The sequence below is a fragment of the Chinchilla lanigera genome, unplaced genomic scaffold (genome assembly GCF_000276665.1).
Source record: "Chinchilla lanigera isolate Chin_1 unplaced genomic scaffold, ChiLan1.0 scaffold00044, whole genome shotgun sequence".
Taxonomy (NCBI): domain Eukaryota; kingdom Metazoa; phylum Chordata; class Mammalia; order Rodentia; family Chinchillidae; genus Chinchilla; species Chinchilla lanigera.
In genome coordinates this window covers 15,794,115-15,809,105 of record NW_004955445.1, presented here as the reverse complement: position 1 = coordinate 15,809,105, position 14,991 = coordinate 15,794,115, and the positions used below count along the sequence as shown (strand labels likewise).

The 14,991-nt window shown below is 47.8% G+C and overlaps 1 protein-coding gene across 1 annotated transcript in view; it reads left to right on the top strand.

Moving 5' to 3' along the window:
- The window catches only part of Plcg1 (phospholipase C, gamma 1), a gene marked incomplete at its 5' end in the record, with an annotated part of 36,364 nt that overhangs the window by 14,754 nt on the left and 6,619 nt on the right, over positions 1–14,991 (top strand). The window contains 20 exon segments of the mRNA XM_005392520.2: positions 2,525–2,677; positions 2,785–2,878; positions 3,043–3,090; positions 8,874–8,958; positions 9,048–9,131; positions 9,361–9,395; positions 9,595–9,667; positions 9,774–9,875; positions 10,090–10,208; positions 10,297–10,382; positions 10,457–10,577; positions 11,248–11,416; positions 11,561–11,683; positions 11,765–11,866; positions 11,978–12,165; positions 12,439–12,639; positions 12,714–12,833; positions 12,927–13,107; positions 13,961–14,038; positions 14,796–14,899. Of these exon segments, the coding sequence (XP_005392577.2) occupies positions 2,525–2,677; positions 2,785–2,878; positions 3,043–3,090; positions 8,874–8,958; positions 9,048–9,131; positions 9,361–9,395; positions 9,595–9,667; positions 9,774–9,875; positions 10,090–10,208; positions 10,297–10,382; positions 10,457–10,577; positions 11,248–11,416; positions 11,561–11,683; positions 11,765–11,866; positions 11,978–12,165; positions 12,439–12,639; positions 12,714–12,833; positions 12,927–13,107; positions 13,961–14,038; positions 14,796–14,899 (2,266 nt within the window).

Sequence of the window (14,991 nt, the reverse complement as noted above, 5' to 3'; positions counted from 1 at the left end):
GAAAGAAACACGACACTGTGAAGGTGACTGCATGTGGCCTGGCAGCAGGCCTTGGACTGGTCCTGCAGTTATGTGCTGAACAGTACAGTAAATAGATTCATTGTGGAGTTATGGGGTACCCAGTGGATGGACAGTGGAAGGGAAAGCCCCTGCTATGGACCGTGCAGGCCCTGGTCTGTATGCACTTGTGTGTATACACGCCTTTTGTAAGAAGGTGGAGGAGGAGGATGAACGGCTCTGCACCGGAAGAGCATGCTGGTTTCTGTTTCAAAAGGCAGAGTTTGTGGTTGTTCTGCAGTTTCTGATCTGGGCATTTCCCCGATGAAAGCTCCTCCTATGCTTGGCAACTCTTTGTTCTCAGGCTGGGTCTTTATGATGCAGTTCTTCCCCCTCGATTTTTTCTACCTGAGTATAATGCCTCATTTTTACTCTATCCTCTTTTCATTGCTCCTCCTCCACTTGTGTGCCTATTTTTGTTTTTTTGGTTTTTTGGTTTGTTTTTTTTTCATTTTTGCTTTTTGTTCATTCAGCAGGCATTGGAGGTGCTCTGCTTTGCCCTGGGGAGATGAACAACATCCATTGATGTAGCAGCATGAAGCATCCAGAGAATGATTGTGCAGGATGGAGCTTCTCAGTTGGGTCTTTGGTTGGAGAGAGTTGAGTGAGAGAGTGAAGCCAGGCCAGAGAGCAGAACGAAATGGGGACAGGAAGCACAGGCTGTTCTGGGTGTAGATCTGGGTTACTTTGGATGGAGCAGAGAAGATGGGAAGGCAAAAGCTTAGAGGTAAACCTCTGAATCCCCATCATGAAGACCCTTGAAGGCCATAGAGGGAGCATGTTCTCATTAGCCCGCAGTGGCAGCCTGGGGAGAGGAGCGAGCAGTGCCTCCAGGACAAGTCGGGAGGGATGGAGTCTAGTGGTTGCTGAGATCTAGGATTAGGGACACTAGCAGGAAAGTCAGAGCTCTCAGCTCAGACAAGCCAGAGGGCTTTTCCTGGAGGATGGAGTGGGATGCAGGGAGAACCAGTACTTTTGGGTCAGGAGAGCTGGGTTTAGGGCCAGAATTGCTGCCACTGTTCCAAGTGGGATAGATGGGGTTCACTGGGACTACAGGGACAAGACAGGAATAGAGAGAGCCAGGGTTTTGGCCATCAGGTTAGCGAGCTCTTTGCGCTGGGAAGGCTTTTGGGGTAGAGGCTAGCCAGGCAGAGCTCGAAGTCTTTAGGTCAGTCTAGGGTCAAATGTATGTAGGTATATATGTTGGGTTAGAGCATTTTAAAAAGGCACCTGAGCTCAGAGAGAGCTCTCAGTCATCTCTGCTGGCTAAGCCAAATTTCTTCCATTTGACCTTATCCTCCCTAAATCTGTCATCCTGGGCTGGCATATCTGCCCTCTGTCCAGTGTCCCAGGGGACAGTGTGAGTTTATAGCCAAGATCTTCCTCGTGCTGGAGAGTGTCAGGGTCTCTCCAGGTCTTGGGTCAGATCCTCTGCATTGGAGCAAGCTCTAATCAGAGAACAAAGCTTCCTCCATATCCCATACACAGTGCTAGCACTTTTAGGTAGCACTTTTGGTCTTGTGAGCATCCTCCTTATGCTCCTTTGTCCCTTCACAAATAAAACAGTGGGGACAGAGGTTATCCCTCTGCTGTGATCACACAGCTAATGTGAGGTGGACCTAGGATTCTTTTCCAAGCAGTCTTACCCCAAAGCCCATGCATGGTTTTTTTTTCCTGACACTCTGCCTTCTAGAGAAACTCAAGTCAAAACCTTTGTTTATAGATGGTAAAGTAAGACTGAGAAGTTAATGACTTACTCAGCCTTGAGTTACTCCATATTTTCAATCCATTTAGTGGCCAACGCAGGTCGTTTGCCATTCAGGCTTGTGTAGTTTCCCAGTCTGTGCTGTGTGAGGGCCCTTGATAGCTACAATAAGGAAGTCGTCCCAGGCCAAATAGTGGGCTAGGCTTAGGATGTATGTTGTGCTTGGACAGCATTGCCTTAGGGAGAAGTAGGCCTCTTACAGAGACTTGTGTGCAGATTATTTCAGGCATATGCCAGCTCTCTGGGCCTGAACCTGTTTTCTCCCAGGGATCTTGTGGCCCACCTAGACCTGCCAAGTCCTGCTCCTGGGACTTACGGTTGGATCTGCGTGTGCTTTTTGTGCAGGAAGCTTGAGTCCCCATCAGTCCTTTTCTAGGTCAGAGCAGCTAGCCTGTGTTCTCAGCAAAGGAACAAAGATGGGAAATGGATGCCACACAGAGTTCCTTGTTTCCCATATAACCCCATCTCACCTGTTAGCCTTTAGCAAAAGTCTGTCCTTACATCAGTATAGCTTTGTTTTGTCACCTACGATGTCTGTGATTGGTTTGGGCTCTGCTCCTAAGGAAGGAAAAAGAGGGTGTCTTTCTTTGTGGTCCCTGCAGGAGAAAGTGTGGGAATAATTGAGGAAACCAGGCTGTCTTCCTTTTGTGCTGGCTTTGAAATCTCCATCCTGACCTGGGCTCCTTCTTTACTACTTTCTAGTTGATATTCGTGAAATCAAGGAAATTCGCCCAGGGAAGACCTCACGGGACTTTGATCGCTATCAAGAGGACCCTGCTTTTCGGCCGGATCAGTCACACTGCTTCGTCATCCTTTATGGAATGGAATTCCGCCTGAAGACCTTGAGCCTGCAAGGTGAGAGTTAGGGGCCTAGAAGAGGTAGGAGATAAGGGGAAGGCCTGCCAGCCTGTGGCTCAATAGGAGGTGTGTGCCCTCAGTTTGACTCCTGTCCTTGTTTACAGCTACGTCTGAGGATGAAGTAAACATGTGGATCAAGGGCTTAACTTGGCTGATGGAGGACACAATGCAGGCAGCCACGCCCCTGCAGATTGAGAGGTATATACAACTGCACTTGACATGGTTAGGGCTGGGGGCCTTAGGGACCAGGGGAGCAGGGACAAACACTTCAGACCTTTATGTGCCTAAAGACCAGTACTCCTGTCCTCCCCAGGACTTATCCTAGCTGAGAAATGGCGCTCACCTCAGGCTTCTCTTTCCAGGTGGCTCCGGAAGCAGTTCTATTCTGTGGATCGGAATCGTGAGGACCGGTAGGTAATGAGTTGTGGTTGACGCCCAGCAGGTGGGTAGAGGCAGCCAGAACAGTATCTGGCCCTCTGAGCAGCTTCCTGGAGAGCCAGGGAACCAGCCTGCCTTAGATGGGGTAGGGAATTCTGGCACAGGTAGCTTTCAGCAGAAAAGGCCTTTGTGTAAGCTGATGAGAGAAGGTAGCAAAAATATGTTATGTGCTCTGCCTGTGGCCAGAGTGTAGACTTGCAGAATTAGCTCTGATGTCCTGCAGATTACCCTGAGGGTCGGGCCCACTGGTAGTATATGAGAGAATACCTTGAAGTACATGACTTTCTGGCTTGATATGGCAGTGCCAAGGAGAGATAGGGGAACAACAACCAGATGAAGGCTGTGGTGCTGTGCTGTGATGATGACCCTCTGATCACCCCAAGAGTGAGGAAGCTGTGGGAGGTTCTGGAGAGAGGAATGATGCACCCTTAGAGTCTGCTTGGGATCATGTTGGCTGTTGTTAAGGAACTAGTGTTAGGAGTTGCTTCATCAGTTGAGGTGAAAGAACTTGGATCCAAGTGGTAATGGTAGGAAGTGGCTGGATTTGGCTATATTGTGGATTTTTTTATTGTGGTTTTTTTTTTTAATTTTAAAGAGGAAAAAAATAAAAATTTCAAAACAAGGTAAATGGAAGGTAGCAATGGTTAATACTTTGCGTATTGTTATCTTTAGTTACTCAGAGTACAAGATACAGGCATTTAATTGTCCAAACAATATTAGCACCGACCTTTCTTTTCAGTGAACTAAGAGAAATTAGTAGTATAAGTATCGTAACTATTTTGTGTGTATAAATATATATATATATAATTTGCTTTGCTTTTCTCCTTTCCCCCCATCCCCGTTTCTCTTTCCTTTTGAACAGTTTCTTCCCATTTTACAATATGTATTGTACATTTTGGATCTTATTTACTCTTTTGGCTTCTCACATCAGGGATAAAATACAATGTTTACACATGTACATCTGGTTTATTTCACTTATGAGTATGGTCTCAAGTTGTATCCATTTACCTATAAAAGTTTATCCTTCTTTATGACTAAATATTACTCCATTGTATAAAAAGACCACATCTTTTTTGTTCATTTGGTTGATGGGCATTTGGGTTCTTTCCAAGATGTAGCTATTACAAATAGTGCTGCTCTCAACATGGGTGCACATACATCACTGTGTTGCAATGTTTTTAACTCTTCTAGGAAGATACCCAGCAGGAGAATAGCTGGGTCAAATGGGACCTGCAATCCTAGTTTTCTGAGGACTCACCACACTGATTTCCACAGTGGTTTCACCAGTCTGTACTCCCACTAACAGTGGAGAAGGGTTTCTTTTTCCACACAGCCCCACGAGCATTTGTTATTCGTTGATTTCTTGATAATAGCTATTGTTTCTGGGGTGAGATGGAATGTCAGTGTTGTTTGAATTTGCATCTCATTAATGACCAGTGATATTGAGCATTTTTTCATATATTTATTTGCTGTTTTGTATTTCTTCATCTGAGAAGTATGTATTCATCTCAGATGTCCATTTTTGAATTGGGTCTTTAAATTTGGGAGATCTTATATTTTTAGTTCTTTATGTGTTCTTCATAGTAATCCTTTGTCTGAAGAACAGCTGGCAAACATATTTTCCTACAGTGTAGGTTGTCTTTTCACTCTGTTCGCTGTGCAAAAGCTTTTCCATAAGATGAGATCCCAGTTGTTGATTCTTTGTGACAGTTCCTGTGCAGTCGGGGTTTTATTCAAGTCTTTACCTATATGAGTGTCTTCAAAAGTTTTAGCTATTCTGTCTTCCAGCAGACTTAATGTTTCTGTTTTAATATTTAGATCTTTGATCCATTTTGAGTTTAGTTTAGTAGATGGTGAAAGATATGGGTCCAATTTTAATCTTTGGCAGGCAGAAAGCCAATTTTTCCAGCACCATTTATTAAAGAGGCTATCTTTCTTCCAGTGAATGTGTTTGGCACCTTTGTCAAAGATAAGGTAGCTAATATGTCTGGAGTTGTTTCTGCATCTTCTAGTCTGTTCCACTGATATTTGGATCTGGTTTTTTTTGCCAGTGCCATGCTGTTTTTATCACAGTACCTTTATAGTATAATTTTAAGTCAGAGATTGTGATGGCACTGGCCTTGCCTTTTGACCCAGAATTTCCTTTGCTATTTTAAGTCTCTTCTGGTTCCAGATGAATTTTAGGATTGTTTTCTCTCATTCTGTGAGATATGCTGTTGGAATTTTGATCAGAATTTCATTAAATCTGTGCAGCAGTTTTGGAAGTATGGCCATTTTCACTGTATTGCTTCTTCCTACTCAAGAGCAAGGGATATCTTTGCATTTTCTGATATTCTCTTCAATCTCCTTTTTCAGAGTACTGTAGTTTTCAATGTAGAGGTCTTTCACAATCTTTGTTAGATTGATTCCTAGGTATTTCATTTTTTTGCATGCTATGTGGAAGGTGTTATTTCCCTAATTTCTCTTTCAATGAGTTTGTTATTCATCCACAGGAAGGCTATTGATTTTTGAGTGTTGACTTTGTATCCAGCTATGTTACTGAATTTGCTTATCTATCAGTTGCTCAGTAGAGTTTTTGGGGTCTTCTGTGTATCATGTTTTCTGAAAATAATGGTACTTTAACTTCTTCCTTTCCTATTATCATTATTCCTTTGATTTCTTTCTCGTGTCTAGTTGCTCTGTGTCTAGGACTGTGTTGAATAAGAGTGGAGACAGTCGATTGTCTTGTTCCTGATTTTAGAGTGAAAGCTTTCAATTTTTGTCCATTTAGTATGATGTTGGTTTGTCATAGATGGCTTTTATCAGATTGAGGTAAAGACCCTCTGTTCCAATTTTCTGTAAGGTTTGATCGTGAACAGTGGGATTTTGTCAAAAGCTTTTTTCCCTCTATTGAGATGATCATGTGATTTTTGTCCTTGGCTCTGTTAATGTGGTATATTACATTTATTGATTTATGTATGAATCCCACTTGGTCATGGTGTATAATCTTATTGATAATTTGCTACATTCTGTTTGGCAGTGTCTTACTGAGGATTTTTGTAACTGTGTTTATGAGGGAGATTGGCCTATAGTTCTCTTTCTTAGTTGGGTCCTTCTCTGGGTTTGGTATCAGGGTAATGCTTGCTTCTAGGAACGAATGTGGGAGTATTGCTTCCCTTTCAATTTCATTAAAGAGTTTGTGAAGTAGTTGTATTAGGTGTTCTCTAAATTTCTTATACAATTCAGCAGTGAAGCTGTCAGGGCCTGGGCTTTTCTTTGTTGGTAGGTTTTTAATTAGATCTTCGATTTCATTGATTAATATTGGTTTACTTAAGATTTTTATATCTTCTTGATTCAGCTTTGTTAATTCATATGTGTCTAGGAATCTCCATTTCTTCTGCATTTTCCACCTGATCAGAATACAAATTTTCAAAGTAGGTGTAGTTGATGTGGATTTTTGCAGGATCTGTTGTAATTTCACCCTTTTCATTCCTATTGCGTGGATTTGAGTCTTTCCTTTTTTTGATAAGGTTGGATAAGGGTTTGTTGATTTTATTTAATCTTTCAAAACACCAACTCTTCAATTCATTGATTCTTTGCATTCATAGTCTCCAATGTGTTAACTTCTGCTCTGATCTTTATAATTTCCTCCCTTGTATGAGCTTTTTGGGTTAGCCTGCTCTTCTTTTTTCTAGAAGTTTGAGGTTCACCATTAAGTTGTTTATTTGCACTCTCTCTGTTTTCCTAATATGGATATTCACTCCTATAAATTTCCCTCTTAGGATTGCTTTCACTGTGTCCCATAAGTTCTGGTATGTTGTATTATCATTTAACTGTAGAAACTGTCTAATTTTTTCCTTAATTTCATCTGTGATTCACTGGTTGTTCAGGAGGGTGCCATTTAATTTCCATGTGTTTATGAAGTTCTTATGGTTTCTTTTGCCATTGTTTTCCAATTTCATTGCACCGTGGCCTGACAATATGCATGGGATAATTTTAATTCCTTCGCATTAAGCATGTTCCATGAGCTAGTATGTGGTCTGTTTTGGAGAACGTCCTGTGTATAGTTGAGAAAAATGTGTATTCTGATGTTGTGGGGTAGAACACCCTGCAGACATCTACTAAGACCATTTGTTCAAAAATTTGGTTCAGTTCTAATATTTCATTGTTGACTTTTTATCTAGCTGATTTATCTTTTTGTAACAGTAGGGTTAAATTGTATTTTGAAGATAGAGCCCAAAAGAATTTACTAACACATTGAGTTCAGAGTGTGAGAAAGAAAAAATTGAGAATTGGTATGCTTTTTAGCTGGAACACCTGGAAAATGGAGTTACCATTAACTAAGATGGGAAGACCATGGGAGGACAACATTGTGGGGAACTCAGGCTGAGTGTGGGTGTAAGTTTTATGGTCACATTAGATCTTTGAGTAGAGGTGTGGAGTTGTTAGGTCAGTGGATAATAATGTGGGAGTAGGTAGGTGATATGGGAAGCTTTGGAGGTAGATGAGATCATCCATGTGGGCAAGTATAGGAAGAAAAGGGAAGAAGCACATTGGGTGACCCCAGATTACTCCCACATTGGGGATGGGGCTAGGTGGCAGCTAGTAAGGGTAAGAAGAAACCCTGGAGAAAAAAGGTGGCAGCTAGTAAGGGTAAGAAGAAACCCTGGAGAAAAAAGTCTGCAAGTTGACCCATTGTGTTGGGAAGAGTGGTATCACCCTAGTGACTGCTCAAGCAATATAAAGGGAGCAGTTCAAGGACATAAAGGTAGTGTGAGTGACTTCCCAGGAGTTTTGTTATGGAGAGCGGCAGGAAGAGGGTAGCAGCTGAAGAGATAGGCAGTACAAGGCAGAAGGAAGAGCCTATTTGTTTGCTCATGGGAAAGAGGATACAGAGGGAAAAGATAGTGATCAGAAGCTGTCCATTGCCTTACTGGGAAATAGGTACCTGGACAGCACCTACCTCCTGGGCGCTGAAGGTCAAGTGAGATGATCCCTGTACAGACAACACTCATTCAACATTTGACCTCTTCATGTAGAGCAGATCCCCCTCGCAGTTTTGGTGCTTGCCACTGTACTGTAAGGCCAAAGGAGGAGGTATACCTCCACCTTGCTGACACCACCTTCCAGGAGAGAAAGTCTCCCTTCTCCATCTTGTTTATCCTGTTATCCACATCCTAGCCCTATCTCCTAGTCAGGACAGTCCTGAAGGGCAAGGATGCTGGCTTTCTGACCAGGTACCTTTCCTGGAGCCTGTACCCAGTCTGGCTCCAGGAGAGTGCCCGGTCACTAGCAGTGGTACTTGGCTGTGCATGCCCACCCGCTTCCTCTGTAGCCCATTGCACTATAGTGCCTATTGATCCTGGGGATTGCAGGTTCTGAAGTTTCCAGGGGGCAGTGGGTGGGGAACCCAGTGCTAAGCAATTGTGAGGAAGCACTGCCTTCTGTTCTGGTTGGGCCAAGGAGAGCTGGAGGGGCAGACTGAAGTACTGCTGGAGTAGGGCTAGAGATTGCTTTTCTTTGCTCCATGTTTGACCTGCTTTGCTGAACCTGGTTACTTCTTGCCAGGAGTTTTTCTTTACTCAGATAAGGAAACAGGCCCAGAGAAAGGAAGGGACTTCCCTTGATCACACCATGGATTCTGATCCAGTTTTACCCTCAGGACTCCAGGTTTCCAGCGTAGGGTTGTTTACCTCTGTCCAGCCCTGCGTGGTGTCAGCTGGAGCTGAGAGTTAGAAGTTATGTGAGGCCACTGGGGATATCTCTGTTTTCTCAGTATATCAGCCAAGGACCTGAAGAACATGCTGTCTCAGGTCAATTACCGGGTCCCCAACATGCGCTTCCTCCGAGAGCGGCTGACGGTAAGAGCCTCTTTGGGTTGTCTGCTGGAGGGGAGGCCAGAAGCCTCTGAGCTAGGGCCTGAAAGACAATTGTGCTTCATACTGTGCAGGACCTGGAGCAGCGCAGTGGGGACATAACCTATGGGCAGTTTGCTCAACTGTACCGCAGCCTCATGTACAGCGCCCAGAAGACGGTGCATGAGCCACCTGCCCTCCCCTGCCCTTGCCCTTGCTCCTCCAACCCATCCCTAGCCCTGTTTGCCTCAGCCTTGCTACCCTCCGCCTGGGAGCTTTTGGGTGCTATTGTTCCTGCTCCCCTTCCGAGGCTTGCCCTCATCTGCTGCCCTAGCCTCTCTTCCTGAGAGCCCCTCTCCTGCATGGCCTCTCAGGGCTGTTGCCCTGACCAGGTTATGTTTCCTGCAGATGGACCTCCCCTTCTTGGACACCAGCACCTTGAGGTTTGGTTTGAAGCAGGGAGATGGGGTTCTTCTGGGTGGTTCCTGCTCTAGGTCAGAAGCAGTGGGAGGGGTGAGCCATGGTGGACCATTTGGCCATCTATGCTGACCAGGAGCTGGGTTCTGCCTACTAAGGGACCCCTTTTGTATATCAGCCATGCCAGCTAGCTGGCTGCCAGGCAGTTACCTTCTCTCCTAGCAGGTCTGGGGAGCGGCCAGAGCTCTGCCGAGTGTCTCTTCCTGAGTTCCAGCAGTTCCTCCTTGAGTACCAGGGGGTATGGCTGGGCAGGACTGGGCTGGGCTGAGCTGGGGTGTGTTGGGCTGAGAAGTGGGGCATCACTGACTGGAGGCCTTTCCCATGCCTGCCTCCTCACTCATCAGGAGCTATGGGCTGTTGACCGGCTCCAGGTGCAAGAGTTCATGCTTAGCTTCCTTCGCGACCCCTTGAGAGAGATTGAGGAGCCTTACTTCTTCCTGGATGAGGTGAGCCCCACCTTTTTCCCCTTGTGTTCAAGATAATAGAGGGGGTGACCAGACCCTATCTGGGTTTACAAACTGGGTTTTCCTTAAGAGATGCTAGCTTGTTCCTACCTGTTACCCACCTTGCCCAGTCCAATGGAGACTCAATACTTTCTTCTACTCCCATCTCCCATCCTGGGCTTACTTTCTTGTCCCTTCCACATTTGTTCCTGGTCAGTTTGTCACCTTCCTGTTCTCCAAAGAGAATAGTGTGTGGAACTCCCAGTTGGATGCAGTGTGCCCGGACACCATGAACAACCCTCTTTCCCACTACTGGATCTCCTCCTCACACAACACGTGAGTGTGGCTTTCTCAGCCCCTCCCATCCCTTTTTGGGAGGGAAGAGGGGCCACCAGGCCACACCTGCCTCTCCTTGCCTTTCCAGGTACCTGACTGGGGACCAGTTCTCCAGTGAGTCCTCCCTGGAAGCCTATGCTCGCTGCCTACGGATGGGCTGTCGCTGCATTGAGTGTGCGTGGGGGCCGGGGGCTGGGGAGGGAAAGTGCGAGGCCTGTCCACTTGACCAAAATGATGTTACTTCCCAGTGGACTGCTGGGATGGTCCAGATGGGATGCCAGTCATTTATCATGGACACACCCTTACCACCAAGATCAAGTTCTCAGACGTTCTTCACACCATCAAGGAGCATGCCTTTGTGGCCTCAGAGTGAGTTGGGGTGGAAGACCCAGGACAAAACGACTCTAGGTCTGTCACTCACATGCTGTGCTTTCACTCCTCCAGCTTTCATCTTTATCCTTCCTCTTGGCCTCGCCGCCTCTCTTGCTTCTCGCTGGAGCCATTGTTTCTGAAGTTCAGTTTCCTGTATACTTGCCCCTTTTTGTGAGCCCTCCCTGGTCTGTGGAATACATTCAGGCTCATCTCATCCTCAAAAACCATTTCCTTAACTTTGGTCTCTTTAGGCCAGTGTCCTACCAGCTTCTTTCCCTTCACAGCCCAGGGAATTGTCTGTGTTCCTTGTAAAATATTCCTTAGTGCCTGTTCACCACTGCTGACCTCTCAACCTCACTGATCCCCCCCAGTAGCTACATTTGGAGGCTCATCTCTTCTGACTGTTCTCTTGCACTATGGGCACCCTCCAGAAGTGGGCCAACTGAGGCTTTCTTCTGCAGTTCTTGCTAAGCTTTGGTTCCTGTTACCTCCATAGCTGCTTGCTGTAGAACAGTAGCCATGGCTGCCTCTGAGAGAGCTACTCTGGACAAGGTGCCTCAGGCCCTTGGCTCCCAGTCCCCTCGCTCTGTGAGGAGCTGTTTGAACTGAACCTCTGCCCCATTGCATGATAGGGTCTGTGTCATTGCCCTCCTCCCCTGCCCGACAGGTACCCAGTCATCTTGTCTATTGAGGACCACTGCAGCATTGCCCAGCAAAGAAACATGGCCCAGTACTTCAAGAAAGTGCTTGGGGACACACTCCTCACCAAGCCTGTGGACATCTCTGCTGATGGGCTCCCTTCACCAAATCAGCTTAAGAGGAAGATCCTGATCAAGGTAGGGGTGGACTATGGTGAGAGGAACCCACTTTCCAGCACCTTTCCCAGGCCAGGGCTTCTGCTCTACGTCTAGTACTGGGTGTGGAGGTGGAGCTAGGACTGTAGCGAGCATCACCACAATCCGGTATGCTACCTATTATAGCACAAGAAGCTGGCTGAAGGCAGTGCCTATGAGGAGGTGCCCACGTCTGTGATGTACTCTGAGAACGACATCAGCAACTCCATCAAGAATGGCATCCTCTACCTGGAGGACCCTGTTAATCACGTGAGGCCTGGGCTGGGCCAGGCATGGTGGGACAAGGTGATGAGGGTCTCCAGTTCATAGGAACCCTTTGGTGTGTTCCAGGAATGGTATCCCCACTACTTTGTTCTGACCAGCAGCAAGATCTACTACTCTGAGGAGACTAGCAGTGACCAGGGCAATGAGGATGAAGAGGAGCCCAAGGAAGTGAGTTTGGTCAGGGCTGGGCTGGGCTGGGTTGGGGCCGGGGGACTGCACCCCTGGCTATTTTTGCTGTTGTCCTTCTTCCTTTTTTTTTTTTTTTTTTGTCCTTAACAGGTCAGTGGCAGCACAGAGTTGCACTCCAATGAGAAGTGGTTCCACGGGAAGCTCGGGGCAGGACGAGATGGACGGCACATCGCTGAGCGCCTGCTCACTGAGTACTGCATTGAGACCGGTGCTCCTGATGGTTCCTTCCTAGTGCGCGAGAGTGAGACCTTCGTGGGTGACTACACGTTGTCCTTCTGGTAACCACTCGTGTGTGTTGTGTGTGCTCACTGTGTGTACTTACACCACCAGACTGAAGCACAGTTAACATCACAGGCCTTCTGTTGCAGGCTTTTTACATGGAATATCATTGCTTTGCCACTCATGCATGTGCACACTCACATTTTCAGCCTGTTTGAAAGTCTCCTACTGGAGGAGACTGGCCTCCTTTTGAGAAACTTAATGCCTCACTTGAGGTATAACAGGCCCTGGCCTGTTTCTCATCCTCCCCTCATCCTCTCCTCTTCCTTCAGGCGAAACGGAAAAGTTCAGCACTGCCGGATCCATTCCCGGCAGGATGCGGGGACCCCCAAGTTCTTCTTGACAGACAACCTGGTCTTTGACTCCCTCTATGACCTTATCACACACTATCAGCAAGTGCCCCTGCGCTGCAATGAGTTTGAGATGCGCCTTTCAGAGCCTGTGCCACAGACCAATGCCCACGAGAGCAAAGAGTAAGGGAGGGGATGGGGCAGGCAGACAGGGACATGGGTGGCACTGGCTGGGGCTTGACTCTGCCTGTCCTCAGGTGGTACCACGCAAGCTTGACCAGAGCACAGGCTGAACACATGCTGATGCGTGTACCCCGAGATGGGGCCTTCCTGGTGCGGAAACGGAATGAGCCCAACTCCTATGCCATCTCCTTCCGGTGAGTGGTCAGCCCCCAGGTGTTGGAGGCGTGTGGGTCTTCACCAGGGTCTGGGTGCCCTAGACACCATGTGACTGTCCTGTTCTTTTGAAGGGCTGAGGGCAAGATCAAGCATTGTCGCGTCCAGCAGGAGGGCCAGACAGTGATGCTGGGGAACTCGGAGTTTGACAGTCTTGTCGACCTCATTAGCTACTATGAGAAGCACCCGCTGTATCGGAAGATGAAGCTGCGCTACCCCATTAATGAGGAGGCGCTGGAGAAGATTGGCACAGCTGTGAGGAGGCTGAGGGGCTGGGGGTGGGTGGAGGGTAGTTGGGAGAGCCCTAGAATATATAGTCATTGGCTGTGATAGCAAGTCCTTGGGTGTTTTTGGCACTCCTAGGAGGGTTCCAGAGACTTGCTGGGGGCCACAAAACGAGTAGAGGAGGATGTCATGGAGGGAGTGATATCTGCACTGTGTCTGCAAGGATAGGGACAGGCGTTCAACCAGAAGGGCCTCTAAGAGTCAAGGTGACAAGTCCTGGAGCTCATGCACGGAGAAAGGCGCACACACGCCAGACCGTCCCAGATGCGGGTAGTGTGGTTGTGCACAGCCCTTCATGGCTGCGGCAGGGAGAATAGTGAGGGAAGAGGGTGGGACTGATGATGCAGGGTGGACAAGGGCCCTGGACTAGGGTCCTGGCCTTGGGTAGAAAGACAGCATCTTGGAAAGGAGGTGAATTAAACTCTTGTCATTGGTGCACATAAGTAGCCAGAGAGAGGCCTGCTATCCACTGGGGCTGGGGCTTCCTCCTGACTTCAAACTTAGCCACTCAGCAGAAGCAGTGGGCCAAGTTGCAGGCATCTCAGGAGCAATTGGTGTTTGGGCCTTCAGGAGGCAAGGTACAGATTTCAGAATCATGTGAGTCAGTCTCAGGGTGAGAATGTGCAGAGGCAGAGGGTGAGGATAGATCCTTACGACCATTCTCCTAATGTTGGGGGATCCTGGTGGAGCAGTGTCAATGAGGGGGACAGTCTGGATAGCCTGATGAGGAGGCCCAGACTGGAGTAGGGGCACATGGGAGCTAACAACTGCTCTTCATCTCAGCTCTGAGTCATAAACAAGTCCCAATGTGTCCTATTCCCAGGAGCCTGACTACGGGGCCCTGTATGAGGGCCGCAACCCTGGCTTCTATGTGGAGGCAAACCCTATGCCAACTTTCAAGGTACAGATCAGCCTCAGCACGGGAAGCTGTGGGGGGTGGGGTCCCCAGCTGCTTGGGGCATGTACTTCTGTGTTTTGGGCCCATCTGTGGTCTGTGTGGAGAAGTAGTGGTTGTGGTTTTCTGAAGCCCAAGAGGTTGTGAGAGATGTGTGGTTGGTGAACAACCACAGCTCTCTCAGGGATGACCCACTTGCTCCCTAGCCCCGTCCCTTGGGTTAGACAGGGTGATACAGACTGTGCGTTAGGGGTTTATGATCCTTGTTCTGTGGGTGGCACAGGGCAAGGGGGCAACACACTGGCTAGATCTCCCTCTTAGCAATCTGTCAGAGAGGATCTTCTGCTTTTTACCCTTCTTTCTAAGTCACAGGAAACTGTGCCCAATTCCTCACCTACTCTCCTCAGCAGCCATGGGACCTTCAGAGATGAAGCATGATAGGGTCCTAGCCACTACCCTCCCAAGACTACAGGTCCTGGGGAGGATGTACTGGGCCACTGCAGGCACTCCCTTCGCAGCCTGCCTGCTGGGAGCTGACTGGATGTTCACCCTGTACCCAAGTGGGGCTTGCATGGCTCTACCTGGAAGGCCTGGAGCCTCTAAGGAGAGGCCGCCTCTCCCATCTTGTCTGTCCCCAAGCTGCTTGCAGGGCAATGGTGAGACTGTTGCTGGCTGGGGTACCTCCCTGTGGTTTGTGCAGGTGTGAGGCCCATCAGGAGTGCAGGGAGGCCCATGTGCTTAACTCCGTGTCTCACCTCTGCAGTGTGCAGTCAAGGCTCTCTTTGACTACAAGGCCCAGAGAGAGGATGAGCTGACCTTCACCAAGAGTGCCATCATCCAGAATGTGGAAAAGCAAGAGGGAGGCTGGTGAGCCTGGTCCCTGAGGCAAGGGAGCCTGTAGTATGGTGGTAGGCCAGTAGTGCTTGTACTTAGAGGGCTTCCACCATAAACTTGGTGGA